This window comes from Antennarius striatus, chromosome 11 (assembly GCF_040054535.1).
Source record: "Antennarius striatus isolate MH-2024 chromosome 11, ASM4005453v1, whole genome shotgun sequence".
In the NCBI taxonomy this organism is placed as follows: Eukaryota; Metazoa; Chordata; class Actinopteri; order Lophiiformes; family Antennariidae; genus Antennarius; species Antennarius striatus.
Genome location: NC_090786.1, coordinates 19,698,343 through 19,713,544, shown reverse-complemented (window position 1 = coordinate 19,713,544; position 15,202 = coordinate 19,698,343). Strand labels below are relative to the sequence as shown.

The 15,202-nt window shown below is 40.5% G+C and overlaps 1 protein-coding gene across 6 annotated transcripts in view; it reads left to right on the top strand.

Moving 5' to 3' along the window:
- The window catches only part of LOC137603340 (actin-binding LIM protein 1-like), a 42,965-nt gene that overhangs the window by 10,089 nt on the left and 17,674 nt on the right, over window positions 1-15,202 (top strand). For 5 of the 6 annotated variants that reach the window (XR_011037261.1, XR_011037264.1, XR_011037263.1 and 2 more), the window contains exons 2-3: window positions 11,392-11,529; window positions 14,359-14,542. Coding sequence is in view for 1 of the 6 variants with exons in the window: in XM_068326656.1 (XP_068182757.1) it covers window positions 2,066-2,087; window positions 11,392-11,529; window positions 14,359-14,542 (344 nt within the window). In the remaining 5 variants the exon portion in view is untranslated. Of the gene's footprint in view, window positions 1-1,942; window positions 2,088-11,391; window positions 11,530-14,358; window positions 14,543-15,202 lie in introns of those variants that run through there. The other variant, XM_068326656.1, reaches the window with a different exon arrangement.

The window sequence follows — 15,202 nt, the reverse complement described above, 5'->3', positions numbered from 1 at the left end:
CTCACCTGTTTCCTCCAATGTCCCATGAGAAGAAAATACTTTTGTACAAAGCTGTGTGTGTGTGTGTGTGTGTGTATGTGCTGGTGGTCATCCAGCAGGTGGCACAGTTGACACTGCGTTGGATGAATGCACACTGAAAGCCTAATGGGCGGCTGCATCAGCAATTATAGAGGTGGTGCTGATGCAAAACTCTTGGTTCCCTTCAGCCCCACAGAGGAGCCGTGAGGCTCCAGTCTGACAGATGGAGCCGAGGCCTGGCTGGCTGCTCGCTGTGTGACAGCTGACTTACAACTGAATCCAAATGATAAATCATATTCGTAAATCATTACATGTGTATTGCAGCTGTGGGTAGATAATAGATGAGGTTTAACCAGTCATTGAGATGCAAATACCGACTGTGTTATAATTTATGCTGCAGGTGATAATGAAGCTCGTGTGTTTGTTAGACAGGAACATCCTCGACCATCGTCTCTGTAATTGGATTCCAGAGGATCCTCTGAACATGTAATTCACTGCCAACGGTAGAGAGCAAAGTAAATCTGACCTCTGTCCTGAAATGGCCTCTCGCATGCGATTCTCAAACGGAACACAGTCTACTGTACTAAAAAAGGTGCGATTATTAATAACACAAGGTGCTCATGGTGAGCCTGGTTATGATTAGATTATCTAATAAGGTAACCTGTGTGTGTGTGTGTGTGTGTGTGTGTGTGCGTGCGTGCGTGCGTGCGTGACTGTGTGTGTGTGTGTGTACATATGTATATATACGTCCAGCAACTATGTCTATATACACACAAGTATGTATATACATACATACAAACAAATACATATATATGGTATATATACACAGTATATATATGATCAATATACTGTGTGTATGTATGAATGTACATATACCGTATATGTGAATATATATATATATACATATATATACTTCATATATATAGTATATTTCATACATGTATATACATATATAGATACACGTATACACACATGCACAAAACTGTTGTTACTCTATCAATGAAAGAAAAACCCACAAATAATAGTTGATTGAAAATTAATCAATGAAAATCAGACATTTATTTCGAGTTATAGTTCATGTAGTTCGACAGAATCAAGGCGTTCTGGACAGAATTGTGTCAGAGAGCTTTGTCTGAAACTGAGTCATGGGTCTTCCAACAGGTTAATTACAGTATTTTCCACTCCATAAGGCGCACTAAATAGTCTTAATTTTTTCAAAAACCGACTGCGCCTTATAATCCAGTGTACCTTATATATAATAACAGTTTTAAAAAAGGCCATTCATTGAAGGTGTGCCTTATAATCAGATACACCTAATAATCAAATGCGTCTTATAGTCCAGTGTGCCTTATAGTACAGAAAACACTGTACCCAAAACACACAGCTAAAAACAATAGGTACAGGAAAACGTTGGAGTATTCTGAGGTGGCCTTCAAGACGCCTGATCTAAAATCTACTGAACATCTGTGGAAGGAGCTGAAACATGTCGTCTGGAGAAAACGCCCTTTATTTATGATTACATTTGTTTGTTTCAAGTTATTTTGGTGATCATTGTGGGTTTGTCCTTCTTGTTGACGGGACCAACAATTTTTTTCCATGTGTATATATACAGTACAACACACACACACACACACACACACACACACACACATCACACACACACACACACACACACACACACACACACACACACACACACACACACACACACACATGTATCGGTTTGGTGGTGGAGCAGCAGCCACCTGGTTGCTGCAGTGAGGAGGTGGCTGACACCACACGGCTGAGAGAGGGAGCAGGAAGGGAAGAGGAGGAGTCAGGAGGCAGAAACCACGCTGTAGCTGTGTTTTCGGGGTGGAGAGCTTATAAGCGCCTATATCTCTCTCCCTCTCTCCCTCACTCTCCCTCTCTCTCTCTCTCCCTCTCTGGTGTTTTGGCCGTCTCTCTTTCTGCTCCTCAGTCTTGACTGAATAGAGGGACTAGCTGCTGCTGTGTTTCTGGTTATCAATACCCAGAGCCTTGCTGGTGCAGATGTACCTGGACTCCAATGGTCATGGTCAAGGAAAAAGGTATCCGTGTGTGTGATGAGTGTGTTTTACTGGATGGCATTTGGTTTTCCTAGTCGTACTTTTGACTGTCTGCAGTGTGTCGGTTAGATTTAGTTGGAATGGATTTTTAGGCAGTGATCTGATCTGCATTTCTTTATGTGTGTGTCGCCTGGAAGAAGCCTGACTAATGACACAGGGTGAATGTTCGTCTTCAACACAGCAACATATTGTGTGTAGTTAAAGGCTGCTGCGCCCGACTCAGTATTCTCTATCAGCTGATGGTGGGCTGGAGTCTATCTGCTCTATTTGACAGTGTCAGTGTTTATGTAAATGTATGCAGAAACATCTGTCTGCTGTAAAGGTCCATGACAGCAAACGTAAACATCCAGGGTGATAATGTACATATAGTGGCTCGAAGCAGCCCGTCTTTCTGTTCCTGCTGATGGAGAAGATAACATGCAGAGAGAAGTGTAGCATCATGTAGGGATCCACACTGCGCAGAGCTTTGGTCCTGCTCTCTCTCTCTCTCTTTTTCTCGTTCACTGTCTGCAGCCGTTACCATGGTGACCATCTAAAAGGTACACTCCATTGTTGTCAGCTGTGGCCTCATTCATGGTGTCCTGTTAAAGAAAAAAAGATGATTGTTTCTACCAGTAAGTGGTCGCCCAGTTGTGCGTGAAGGGATGAACTGGGTGAAGTCAGGAAGGCCATGTTCCAGAGACGTTAGCATTCCTGGTGATTTACACACGCGCACAGTCGTGAGGTTTACCATTGTTTGGTAGTATGACTCATATGAAGAGGCTATGTTAGCACATTTTTTTGTCACAAAGATTCCATGTTTAAATTCAAAAGGATTAGAAATGTCAAGAATTCTCTAGGTTGTTTTTTTTTTACTTTTAAAGCTTGTATAAAGATGATCGCAAATAATAAGAATCCGCTTCACATAGATTAGTGATATAAATATGATGAAATAGTCAAATGAAACTATCACATCAAATTATCAGCTGGACAGGAAATGAAAATAGCGGAAATGATTCACGATGATTTCTGACTTCTGAGCTGACAAACCCAGCTTGTGCTCTACGTGTGGGCATGCTGTATTTATATTTTTTTGTCTGGAAGTATTTCTATAATTGAAAGAACATATTCTTTGACGATACGAGTGTGTAGGTTTGTTTATGTGTCTGACAGCACACTGGTGGTTGGAGGCGGCGTCCGGCTGTGGAGGACTTCTCTTGAAGTGGATTCGGCTGGCCACAAAGAAAAGGCCTTTCGCCATCGAGTCCCCCACGCTGGCAGAACATGCATAACCTATGGCTGCCACGTTTTCCATCTCCCACAATCCTTCTGGAAGTTTTTCCGTTTACTTAACCCTCTGCTTTGCCTTGCCCACTCTTGTCTGGATCCAAATTTGGAAGCCTTTGGCTTTTTCATCCCTCTGAAACAGAAAGCTATGAGACTGTCTTTGACCTCAGATTCCCAGAGACTTCATGCTACCCATCAGAAAAATGGGAGGCACAGCTGACCAAATACTGAATTAAGCTTTTTGCTCAGAATGATGAATGATAATAACGAGATTGCAGTGTTTGCGTTTCGTCTGCTTGCAGGTGGTTGTCCTATTTTCAAAGACAAGAATACCCTTGAAACAGTTAGTAATTTATTGGGTCCATCTGTTAGCGAAGCAGTCTCATTCTTTTTACCTTGATCTACACACGCTTCTGAGACGTATACGCGTTTCTCCAACTAGTTGATTAATAAAGCTCTCTGCGCTAAATTGCATCAGAAAGCCTGCAGACTGTGTGGACGAGGCGATCAGACACATTGGTCCCAGCAGCTTCCAGAGCCTTCTGCATTCACGAGCAAAAAACCCTTTCTCTTGGCGCCTTGTCTTTGAAGCATATCTACGCCCTTAAAGAGAAGCTTAAGCCTTTTTTTCACAACACACACGCTCATAGACACACACTGTTTGTACAGCTGGAGTGCAGGATCAGAATATACAGATGAGGCTAAGTTGTCATCCAGGGACAGACTATCTCTGGTGTGAAATCTACAGGCTAAAACAACAAGAGCGACATGAGATTCACACAATAACACAGACTGCAGCCACGCAGGGTACCAGTCAGCAAACATCCTCCCGGCCTGGCATCAATCAAGTTTGATTATCACAGGAAATAAGACGGGAATGGGGGGGTTCCCAATGAGCCGGCATACGGAGGCAAAGAGCCAAGACTTGTATATAAGCTCCACTTCTGCCATCACAATAACTTTGTGCAGTTCATGAGGCCCCCATTGTGTCCTTTGAGATAAGTGTGTGGACTGGAAGTCACTCTGGTTTATCAGCCCAGTAATATTATTGTGTGCCTACCCAACAACAAACGTTGCAGGGCTGTATCGTTCAGCCGTTCAGTACAGATCATTGTTCCAAACCTGGGTCCCTGGGGATTAGTAATTCAAGGTTGGGGGCCTGGTGGAAGCTGATAGGGTCCCCCCACAATTTGTGCCCACGTTTGAAGTGCTTTGTCTGGGACGCTGGCAGTGGGGCGGAGGGGCGGCACCCTATACATATTTATGAAGGGGAGGGTTAAGAGCTTCTTGTTATGTCTGGGTGATGAAGAGCTCCTCAAACCTTCCCCCAAACACACACACACACACACACACACACACACACACACACACACACACACACACACACACACACACACACACACACACACACACACACACACACACACACCGATTAGGATGTCATGGTGGTCATATTTTGAGCTGTTTGTTATTTTGTGCTCCGTGGAATATTTCATCCCAAATTCAATTGAACAACTGAAATGCATTACTGATTGGATTGTGTTTTTTTGTGTTTGCTGCCTATGAAGCAGACACAGCTGGATTAAATGTGTCGCCCTGGACTCCACAGGAGTGCAGACAACTGCTTTTTCTTGTTGCCTTATCATACTGGAAACTCTTCCGCGAGCAACTGAATATTTCATTAGCTCTGCTCATTTCTCTTCTATAATTTAACTGAAGTCATCTTATCTCATTGACGTTAAGAAATTAAGGCTCTTCTATAGCAAATCCTACTCTCTCTGTCAATAACCTCACTCTGTTCTTATTTAGCAGGAAAGCTGGGGCACATGTGATTGTGAAATTTCAGATTTGGATTTGAGACGGCCCCCTGCTCTTCCCTCAAGAGCATCATCTTCAGCCTTTATTATTGCCAACGCAGCAATGCTTAAATGGGTGGGGGGTGGTTGGGTTGTAAGGGCGGAGAGAGCAGCCCCCTTTCCCCCTGTGCCTGGCTTTGGGATGCTCTGCTGGTTATTGTTCCCTCAGCACCATGGTTGTGTATGTGTGTGTGTGTGTGTGTGTGTGTGTGTGTGTGTGTGTGTGTGTGTGTGTGTGTGTGTGTGTGTGTGTGTGTGTGTGTGTGTGTGTGTGTGTGTGTGTGTGTGTGTGTGTGTGTGTGTGTGTGTGTGTGTGTGTGTGCAGGCTCGTATCAGTCACTTTATCCCCCGGTGATGAGGCAGGACAGATCACTCTGACAGCACAGCCAACACATCCAACCCACAATGAGGAATGTGAACCGCACTCAGAAAAACTAGACAACTGTGTATTTTACAGTTTGTTGCTCTGAGCTAACATTGCTTCATGTACATACTGACTTATTTATTGCATTATATAACATACAATCTAGCAGCACACAAGAGCCCCTAAAGACTCACTAATGGATTTACTTTAAATCCGTGTTTTGGAAGTAAAAGGACTTTGAGCTATTGTTGACATGATAACATAAAAAAACAAGGCCTGCTAAACTTTTTAAAAGAGATTTCTCTAATGACTTTTATGTCAAAACACATTGTACAGTATACTTTAAAGTCATTCTGATAATGCCAGTGTAGTATATTTTATTTAAGGTGAACGTGTGCTTCATTTATTTCAGCCTGAGTAACTTCAGATCAGTGGATGAAATGAAGCAGAGATTCCAAGTAGGATATAACTTACCATGCAGTGTGTATAAATATTAATATTTCCAAGACAAGTTTAATAAGTTTTTACCATCAGCTCCCTTTTATTCTGAGAACAGTCCTACCACAATAACTCCCTTTTACGCTTTTTTCTGGTTTATACTTAAATGGTGTCACAACACGGCTCCAGTGTGTTATTTTAATCGTGAGTCAGTGTTCCTCAACCAATAGAGGGAAACTCTATAACACAGCATCATGAGCATAGAACAATTCTGTTCTGTAGCTGATCTCACCTTGTTTGGAGGGTTAGGAGCTTCTTGACCTCACAGAACCAGAACACATCTTTGATTGATTTACTGTTTTCTTATTAGTGTTAGCCAACTGCTACTAACAACTTTTTATGTGAAGCAGAGAAATGAATCAAACTCCCATGATTCCTCTCAACTTCACTATATTATGATTGTTTTGCCTGATGTCATGATGGGGAGACAGGATTACATACTGTGTAGAAAACAGTGAACACTGGGAAAAATACTGGCTAAGCTCCAGTGATCGGAAACATCTTTCTATCCTCATCATCGGTCTGCTTCTATTTTCAGTGTCTTTTAATGAACTTCTTTGGCTTTATGGCCTCCATCTATAATCTACTCTCGCTGCTCTTGTCGCTGTTGTTTTCAGCTGTACCAGACATACAGTACACACCTTTCTTCCTCAAAGGCTTGTATGGAGACCAAAGAAGAGCTAAAACAGCGTTCAGTATTGAACTTCTAACACCCAAGCTGATGAACATGAGCCCAAAGCAATGTTGTTTATAATTACAACTGGAAATCCAGTGATATCACGATTACTGGTCCCAGTAATGGTTCCATATTTAGACATTTGGAGGTAGATTTGTTCACGACCTCACCAAGAGTGTGAGTGAAGGTTCAGTGGACAGACTGGTCTGGGTCGTGTCAGCATTGGTTCAGGGGCTTCTACTTACTTTTCTTAAATACACCAAGTATTTTTGTAATTGAATTTCAAAAGGAAATACCTGTGATTGTTGATTTTTCCAGATAGGACCAGGAACCTGTTGTCAGGAACAGATACTGACTGCATGAATCTAGGAATGTGTTCTCATCCTGACAGATGGAGCAAGATGTAATCAGACATTCAGGCAGGTTGATAATAAACTTTTATGTTATTTGAAAATAATAATAAAGGTGAAAGATAACATTACAAGTCAAACTCTATTTGTCCACTCTTTGACCTAGAATTTAATCTGCCATAGTGGTGATTATACACAATTTGATCGAGCCAGGTACATTTTCACCACCAAATACATGTGAAGCTGATGATCTGATCACCTGTCAAACAGAGATACCTGTAATCTTATCTATTGCTTGAATTAGACTGTAAAGGCCTACTTGCAGAGTACAGTTACGCAGATGGTCTGCGCTTTTGTATGGAGGTGTGATGTCAAGCGCAGAGCTGCTGAGACATTGTCACAGTAGTTTGGTTCATCCAGAACTGACTCATTGTCCTGCTGAGTGTAAATCAGATCACAGACACAAGGAGACATATCCGCATGCCCATCCTCCCTCCAGCTGTCCGGTCTTCTTCAGCCCTCACATCACTGCAAACCTCACACAGAGAGTTTAACGTGGACCGACAAAGATCTCTGTTATCCGTGCTGTATGGATAAGCAATCTCTTGAAACGTATTTCCATCATGATGAAATGGTAGCCTAAAAGAATTAGCCCCCGCAGTAATAATCTTCTATCTTGCATCAGAGTTGGTCTTAAACACTGAATCTAAAGCTGCATACCATAGTAACATACAATCTAGAAAACTCTAGAGATGTGACACATTCCTGGTCAGTATAGATTTTTCAAATTCAGTCCAACAAATAAACAAAGGAATTATAGTATATTATTATGGTGTTCATAAACCAGGACAGCTTTATTGACACTTTTATTGTTCTGGTTTGTGGAATTGAAATGAAAGACATTTCACCAAAATAATTTTTTACTGGACATTTACTCAATAACAGAGAAGAGCAGCTGGTTACTCAGCATTAATGGAGGATAACAAGGCAAACCTAGGTTTCTATTCAGTGTCACAACTCATTAGTGCCTTGAATTCCAGACTTCTTAAATGATAAAATTCCGCTTATTGTTGAAACAAAATTCATCACTCTGTCTTCAAATGATTTTAGTTTGCTATCTAAGAGGAAAAGTAAATACAGCTATAAGACCTCATAAGCAGCGCGTAATACTGTATAAGCACTGAATATGTAATCATATTTCTCAGTAAATATATTTGTAAAGGTGCTACTGATGTGAAATTTTCACCAGATGTTGGTGATCGCCTGGTCAACCCACACATTCAAAGAAATCAAACCTGAGATGTCCATAGAGTAAAGAAATACATGGAATTAACATGAACAATTGTTTCAAGGAAATCAACACCCTCACCAGCCATGGCCTGTATGCACACAAGACCCCACTGATGAAGGAAATACGTGTTAAAGCTCATTTAAAGTTGCACAACATTTAGACAAGTTTGTGAAATATTTTGAGAATAGTCTGATGTCCAATTCATGTGATCATTCTGTTTGTTCAAATTAACTAGGAACCTGTGTTGGAGTTTGCTCGGCCCAGTTCCATTCACCTACTTACTTAGGAAACACTTTCATCGTTATGCAGATGACATGAAACTATAGATATCAATAAAACCAGGGTCAAATCAGACCCCAAACTTCAGGCATGTCTTAAGAAGGAAAATCTGCATGAGATACAGTGTCGCATCCTTGAACTATTAAACAACTCATGGACACATTAACTAACTCTGACCTGGATGGTGCCAACTGTGTTTATACCTCTGATCAATGTACTGTATGTCATAGCATGTAGAGATTACACAGATTTCAAGGAATGCCTCTTTTTACCTGTGCAACATGATCTGCACAAAAGGCAGGTACACACCCTCACAAAAGATTCAGAAAAATCAGTCTGCATTTGTTGCATGAAAGCTGGATTGTTGCGACTCGCTGTGATTAGACTGACCCAATAAACTATTAAAGACTCCCCAGAAGATTCACAATGCTGCTGCAAATTTAAACTCCATTTCACTTACTCACAAGTCATTAATGGTCAGGCCTCTGTCATGTATTAATTACTTCCAACCACTTACTCAACTCATTCTGCTCCCACGGTGCCGGGTTGATTGAGGTCCCCTGACAGAGAATGTTGGAGTTCTCTAGATTGAAGAGTCCTGTCCACTGGTGAACCATTTTGAAAGTGATTTTGATGATTTGACATTTTACATACTGGTTTAAGGATTAAAAATGACTGTTGAATTGTCTCATTAAGAAAATAATACTATCAAAATTAAAGTCTCTTGGTGATTTGATTTTCCTGCAATTAAGCTGCCTCTCCACATCACACAGCGACTGCAACTGTGGTAGTGGGATATCAAGGTAGGCCGAGTCATCAATAATCCACAGTAATATCTTTCTTTGGTAGACATCGATTGGTCGTGATGCTATTTCTGTGCTTGTGTTGGTGTCTTATTTTAGCCCTGCAGACTAGTGAATCATTGCAGAGCAAAAAGAGCAAAGATCTTTTCATGTGTACTCTTAGCGTGTGTGTCTCTGTTTGAAAAAGAGTGAGAAATGAAAAGAAGAACCAAAAAGCTGCCTAGCGAGTTAATGCTCCTGAATGAGAAATAATGTACTGTTTTCAGAATGGCTGATAAGCCGTGTGCAGTGCGGCACTGCTGCAGCATTTCCATCCTGTATGGTAAGACTGGATTCATGTCTGTCTGTGTCAGGCATACCCACACTTTTTAGTGATGTCAAGGATCTGAAAAAAAGCACATGACGGAGTTTAGAGATTTAGCAAACTGATGATGGCTTATCTGTCTCATGTAATTATGATTATGTGACACTAAGAGAACAATGTCAAAATCTTTACTCAGATTAAGATCGATTCATTGTTGTACAACCACACTTATTTAAAAATGTGTCATCACAAGCAGAGCAAACATCAAACTGGTGTGTTGTATATGCCACCAGTGTGTCTTCAGCAACAGAAATGTACTTTTTTTTATACAACATTTTTTACACATCAAGGAATGATGTCTACTGGGTTTTTTTGTTTTGTATTCAGTCAATCTTCTCAAAATGGATTTCTTGATAGAACGTTTATGGTTCCCACAACATAAATCATAATTTATTTTATTTTATTTAACCTTTATTTATCCAGGTTACCATCATTGAGATTAAGAATCTCTTTTTCAAGAGGGACCTGGGCCAAGAAGGCAACAAAAACTTTCAGACACACATCAGATCATTACAGATACAGACAAAATACAACATTTTACAGACTTTTGGTACCTTTGATTTTTATTTTTTTTGTTAGCACCACTGAGGGCGATAATTTTGCCTTTAGATAATTTATTATAACAGCAGTTGGACTACCCATTTAGGGTGATGGTCCAGGAACTTCAGATTGGATGACCAGGTACTGGATTAGAAGCTACATAAATTAACCACTTTAGTGAAACCATTACCTTCTCTAGGACAAATATGTATTTGTCATGTTGTTAGCCCAATACATTTCTGCTAACTCTCTTTATGCTGTGTATCATGGCCATTTTCATTATGAATGTTAACACACTGAACAAATATTGCTTCAAAGCATCACCACATTGTCACAGTGTTTATGTTAACATGTTAGAATAAATCTTCATCTCAAAGCAGATTACCTGATAATGAACATAATAAGCTTCTTCATTTAGCATTACCTTTACTTTTAGCTTTCCCTTCACTATAACCTTTACTTGACCTTTAACATTAATGTTGCTTTCCTTTCCTTTTACCTTTACCTTCACTTACAGTGCCATATGAAAGTTTTTTTTTCTTTTTACAGTATGATATTACAATATTGCAAAGGTTGCTTTTGTCATTCTGTGTCTATTATAGTTGAGAATGAAGTTGAGTGAAACTGATGTTATCAATACCCTTTTAACGGGACTTTTACTGCCCCCTGCCCCCTCCAGCATTTTCAATCCCCATCCTTTACTGATCAAGAGAGATTATATTTAGGTCATTGCTTGCTATCTGGGCCTTTAACCCAAAGTTGTCCTGCCCCACTCAGTGCTGTGCTTTTTTTAACCTGACAGGCTCTCAGCAGTCGCTCTTCATCTCTGGTGTTTGGGTGATGCTGCAGATTTAAATCCTTGTGCAGAGCACGTCCGCAGATGCAATGTCAAAAACAAGCCAGTGGAGTAAACGTCGTCTACCACCTCCAGAAACTACCGTGACTCATCGGCATCGCGATTGAATCCTAAGGTAAAATCTCTTTCCCTCTCTCTTGCAGTGGCTCATGCGCAGGACACACGCCATCACTCCAAAGAGAAGCCCTTGATTCAGTGCTACAAGTGTGGAGAGCCATGCAAAGGAGAGGTGCTGCGAGTACAGAACAAACACTTCCACCTCAAGTGCTTCACCTGTAAAGGTACAACAACACAAAACTGACAGATGACACCGATCTTTCATTGTGCAGGGAATTCAACTGATTTTATTTAATAGGGTGTGATGATAGCTAATTGATTATAAGGCATTGATATGCTTCAATTGTTGTAATTTTGGTCAAGTCTTACTCCATGTGAGATATCGCTGTTACCATCAACCAGGTCAGTCTTTGAACTGTTAACACGAGACCTCAAATGAGTTTTTTTTAGGTGTCAACTGGAAATTCTTGGGTAGTAAAATACTAGGATGTTGTCCTCCTTTCATTCATTGTGATAGTTGATTCTACCTGTGATGTCCATGGTTTTGTTGCATTAAATATGATGATAATAATAGTAGTAATAGTGATAATGATAATATCAAAAACAACAACAACATCAACAGTAATAATAATACCTTTTATTTGTACTTTATTTGTACTTTGAAGGCACTTAACAGGTACAGAATTAAAAGGAAATCAACATATAAAAATTAATCATTAATCAGTATTCATTAAATACATATCAGTTCAAATGATATCCACAAATAACAGTTTAAGCAACACTTTAACATCAAAATCCCATTTGAACAGGTGAGCCTCGAGTAGGGATTTAAGTCTGACTACCTTGTAGGTAAAAAGACAAAATTACAGTTGAGATTTATTTTTTACCTCAAAGCGTCCCAAAGGTGGATCAGAGTAGTTCAAGTCCCTGAAGGCTACAAAGTCCTTTCCATCGTCTCACACATACATCCTTCAATTATATTATCATCCATCACTGGTGACAGTTGTGACTCCCTCTGCGTTCCGTCTCATTTCTTTCAGCTTTCTGTTATGATTCTTATCTTGACATCCTCAGCAGACCAAGCAGTCTCCTTGCATACTGAACCTGTCCCACTGAAGCCCTTACAGCTAATCCGTGACTGTTGCCACTGTAGAGTTCGCTTAGTTCACCAAAGGCCCAGAATAACACAAGCAAACTCCTAGATTAGTGTCTAATTCTGTCCCTTACAAGTGGATATACATGCCATTTATAGAGTTGATAGTGTTAAAATTGTACGTGTGTGTGTGTGTTCAGGCACACATGTTAACAATTGTCAAAGTACACACAAGGACCTTTGACAGCCAGAATACACTCTGTCCTAGTCTTTGGTCGACATTATTGTGTGCTGTTGCCTCCAATCTGTACCAGGAAACTGAGATTACTGACACTCAGAGATTATTAACAAACATGATCCTTTGGCAGACAAATCCCAAACAGCTGCTTTATGCATTTGTTTTTATTGTTCTATGACACACACAAGAGCTGGAGCAATTCAGTACCTCCAAATTCACTTTCCATTCCATTCCATGAATTGACCCTGTTAAGTTTCCCAAAAAAGTGCATTTTATGAAATGACATGAAAATCTGAGGCAGGTCAAAGTCACAGTCAAAGGTCATCAAATCTCCACTGCTGATTCTCTCCCGACTCAGTTATCTTACACGCTAATCTCATCAACCCTGAGCCCTAATACAATTAAAACTGATTCTCTCCCTCACACGGTTCCATTCATCCCCAGGATTTAGTCTGACTTGTTGCATAAGAATGATTAGGCGCAGTCGTCTCAAACATCAAAATATTGTCCCTTAAAGCTGTGGCCTTTCCAAAAGCCTATTACAATCCCAGACAGTCTGGAGCACACGGCTCATATGATCATTGTGTGGTTGAAATACTGTGCATAAGAATACACCTTAATCATGGTCCCACTATGTGTGGAGTTTAGACAACACAAACCACACGTATCAGGTGATTGGATGGAATTGGGTAGATTCATTTTCATGAAAATCTTTCACTTCTCCTAAAGGTGACATGTTTGGCTTTTAAAAAATTTTTTTTTTTAGAAATATTGCTTAACTCTTTAGCTGCCCTTGTTTGATATCTGAAATCATTTTCACTCACTAAATGAAAATGTTGTCCAATCATAAACATGTAGCACACGGAAGGACTGAGATTTAGATAGATATATAGATAGATACTTTACAAATCCCAGAGTAAATTCCACTTTATTTATTGCACTTCATTTATTCTCATGCTCTGGAAATACTCTGTTTGGTTTAGGCAAGGGTTGGTGGTTGGGTGAAAGAATAGCAGGACTCCCCCGTAGTGACGATTGCTTTCATTCAGAGATCAATATTGCATTTGAACATATCTGCAAAATTAATGAAAACGTCAGCAGCCAAGAAGAAAATATTGCAAAAGCAGCTATGCACGAGGCATCGTCATCAACCTGACCCTCAACAATGATCTGCGCTATTCGTACGTGGGTTCAGAACAAAATCACACTGATCATGTGCTGGGGAGCTGAACACCTAAAGTCATTTCATGTGTAGATAACAAGGTTATAATTTGAATGGGAGGAAGCTTGTTGGAAACTGATCATGGACCATAAAGAATTTAGAGTGGGTTATCTTAAGAAGCAGATCAAGGTTATTTCCTGGACTGAACAATCAGAGAATTATGGTTACATTGAACAGTAAAAAAAAAAAAGCACTGATTAATTCACAGCCCTCAATGTTTGTCCAAAAGGAGAAGGTTCAGGGTTTTTCCTTGTGACTACAAACGCTGCTGCTAGAAGGGTTTCACTTCATGCTCTGTTTTACTGGACAGAGCTGTTAAAATCCAACTTTCACTGATTTGCAGTCAGCATCCATTTCATAGAGTCAGCGAGCCTCTCAGAGGAGCCGCTCTTTACAAAGCCACTGATGCATGAAACGGTTGGGTTGTTTAATGGTTGGATGCCTTTTGTGTTCTATGAGCACTAAATGGTGAGAGATGCCCATGTGTATGTCCCGTATAGTTTGTGGCTGTGACCTCGCCCAGGGGGGCTTCTTCATGAAGAATGGCGACTATCTGTGCACGCTCGACTACCAACGCATGCACGGCACCCGCTGCAACGGCTGCGGGGACTTTGTGGAGGGAGAGGTGGTCACCGCCCTGGGCAAGACCTACCACCCCGCGTGCTTTGTCTGCACTATCTGCAAGTAAGTACTGCCCCCTCCCCCCCCTTCATATCTGATAAACCATAGATCATCCCAGAGAAACTTAGTGATATAAAATGTAAAGTTTCTGCATAAAATGATCAAAACTGAATCAGCCTTTGCTGAATTTTGAGTTTAGTTAATTACATTATTCCAAGTGTTGCCACCAGTGTTGATCGTCAGAGAAATTAGTTTGGTGTTGTGCTTCATTTGGTTGCCTGTTAGACTAACATCAGATACTGGAGGCTATAAAAGAGGAGACAAAGATGCACCCAAAGAGGACAAAAGGACAAGAATATTTAAAAATTTAATATGAAACAAAGCATCTCAGTTGTTCTGGATGATTTTGTGCTTTTTAGTGCTTTATTTTACGTCTTCAAATGCAGCAACAATAGAATTCTACTCAGAAATATATGAATAATAATAGAATAATTATCATCACGGACAAAAAAAGTTTGAGTCCAAGATGTGAGGAGTTCCAGTCGAACATGTAGGGCACCGTGGTGCGTGATACATCTGTGTCATGTGACTAAATGACCTCCTGGGTCACACATGTTGACACACATCACATCATCACGTCCTGTCATCTGACGTCCCATCACCCAGCCTCGAAGCCAAAGCTAATAAACACTAAATGTTACGTAGGGGGGGGCGCTCATTCCT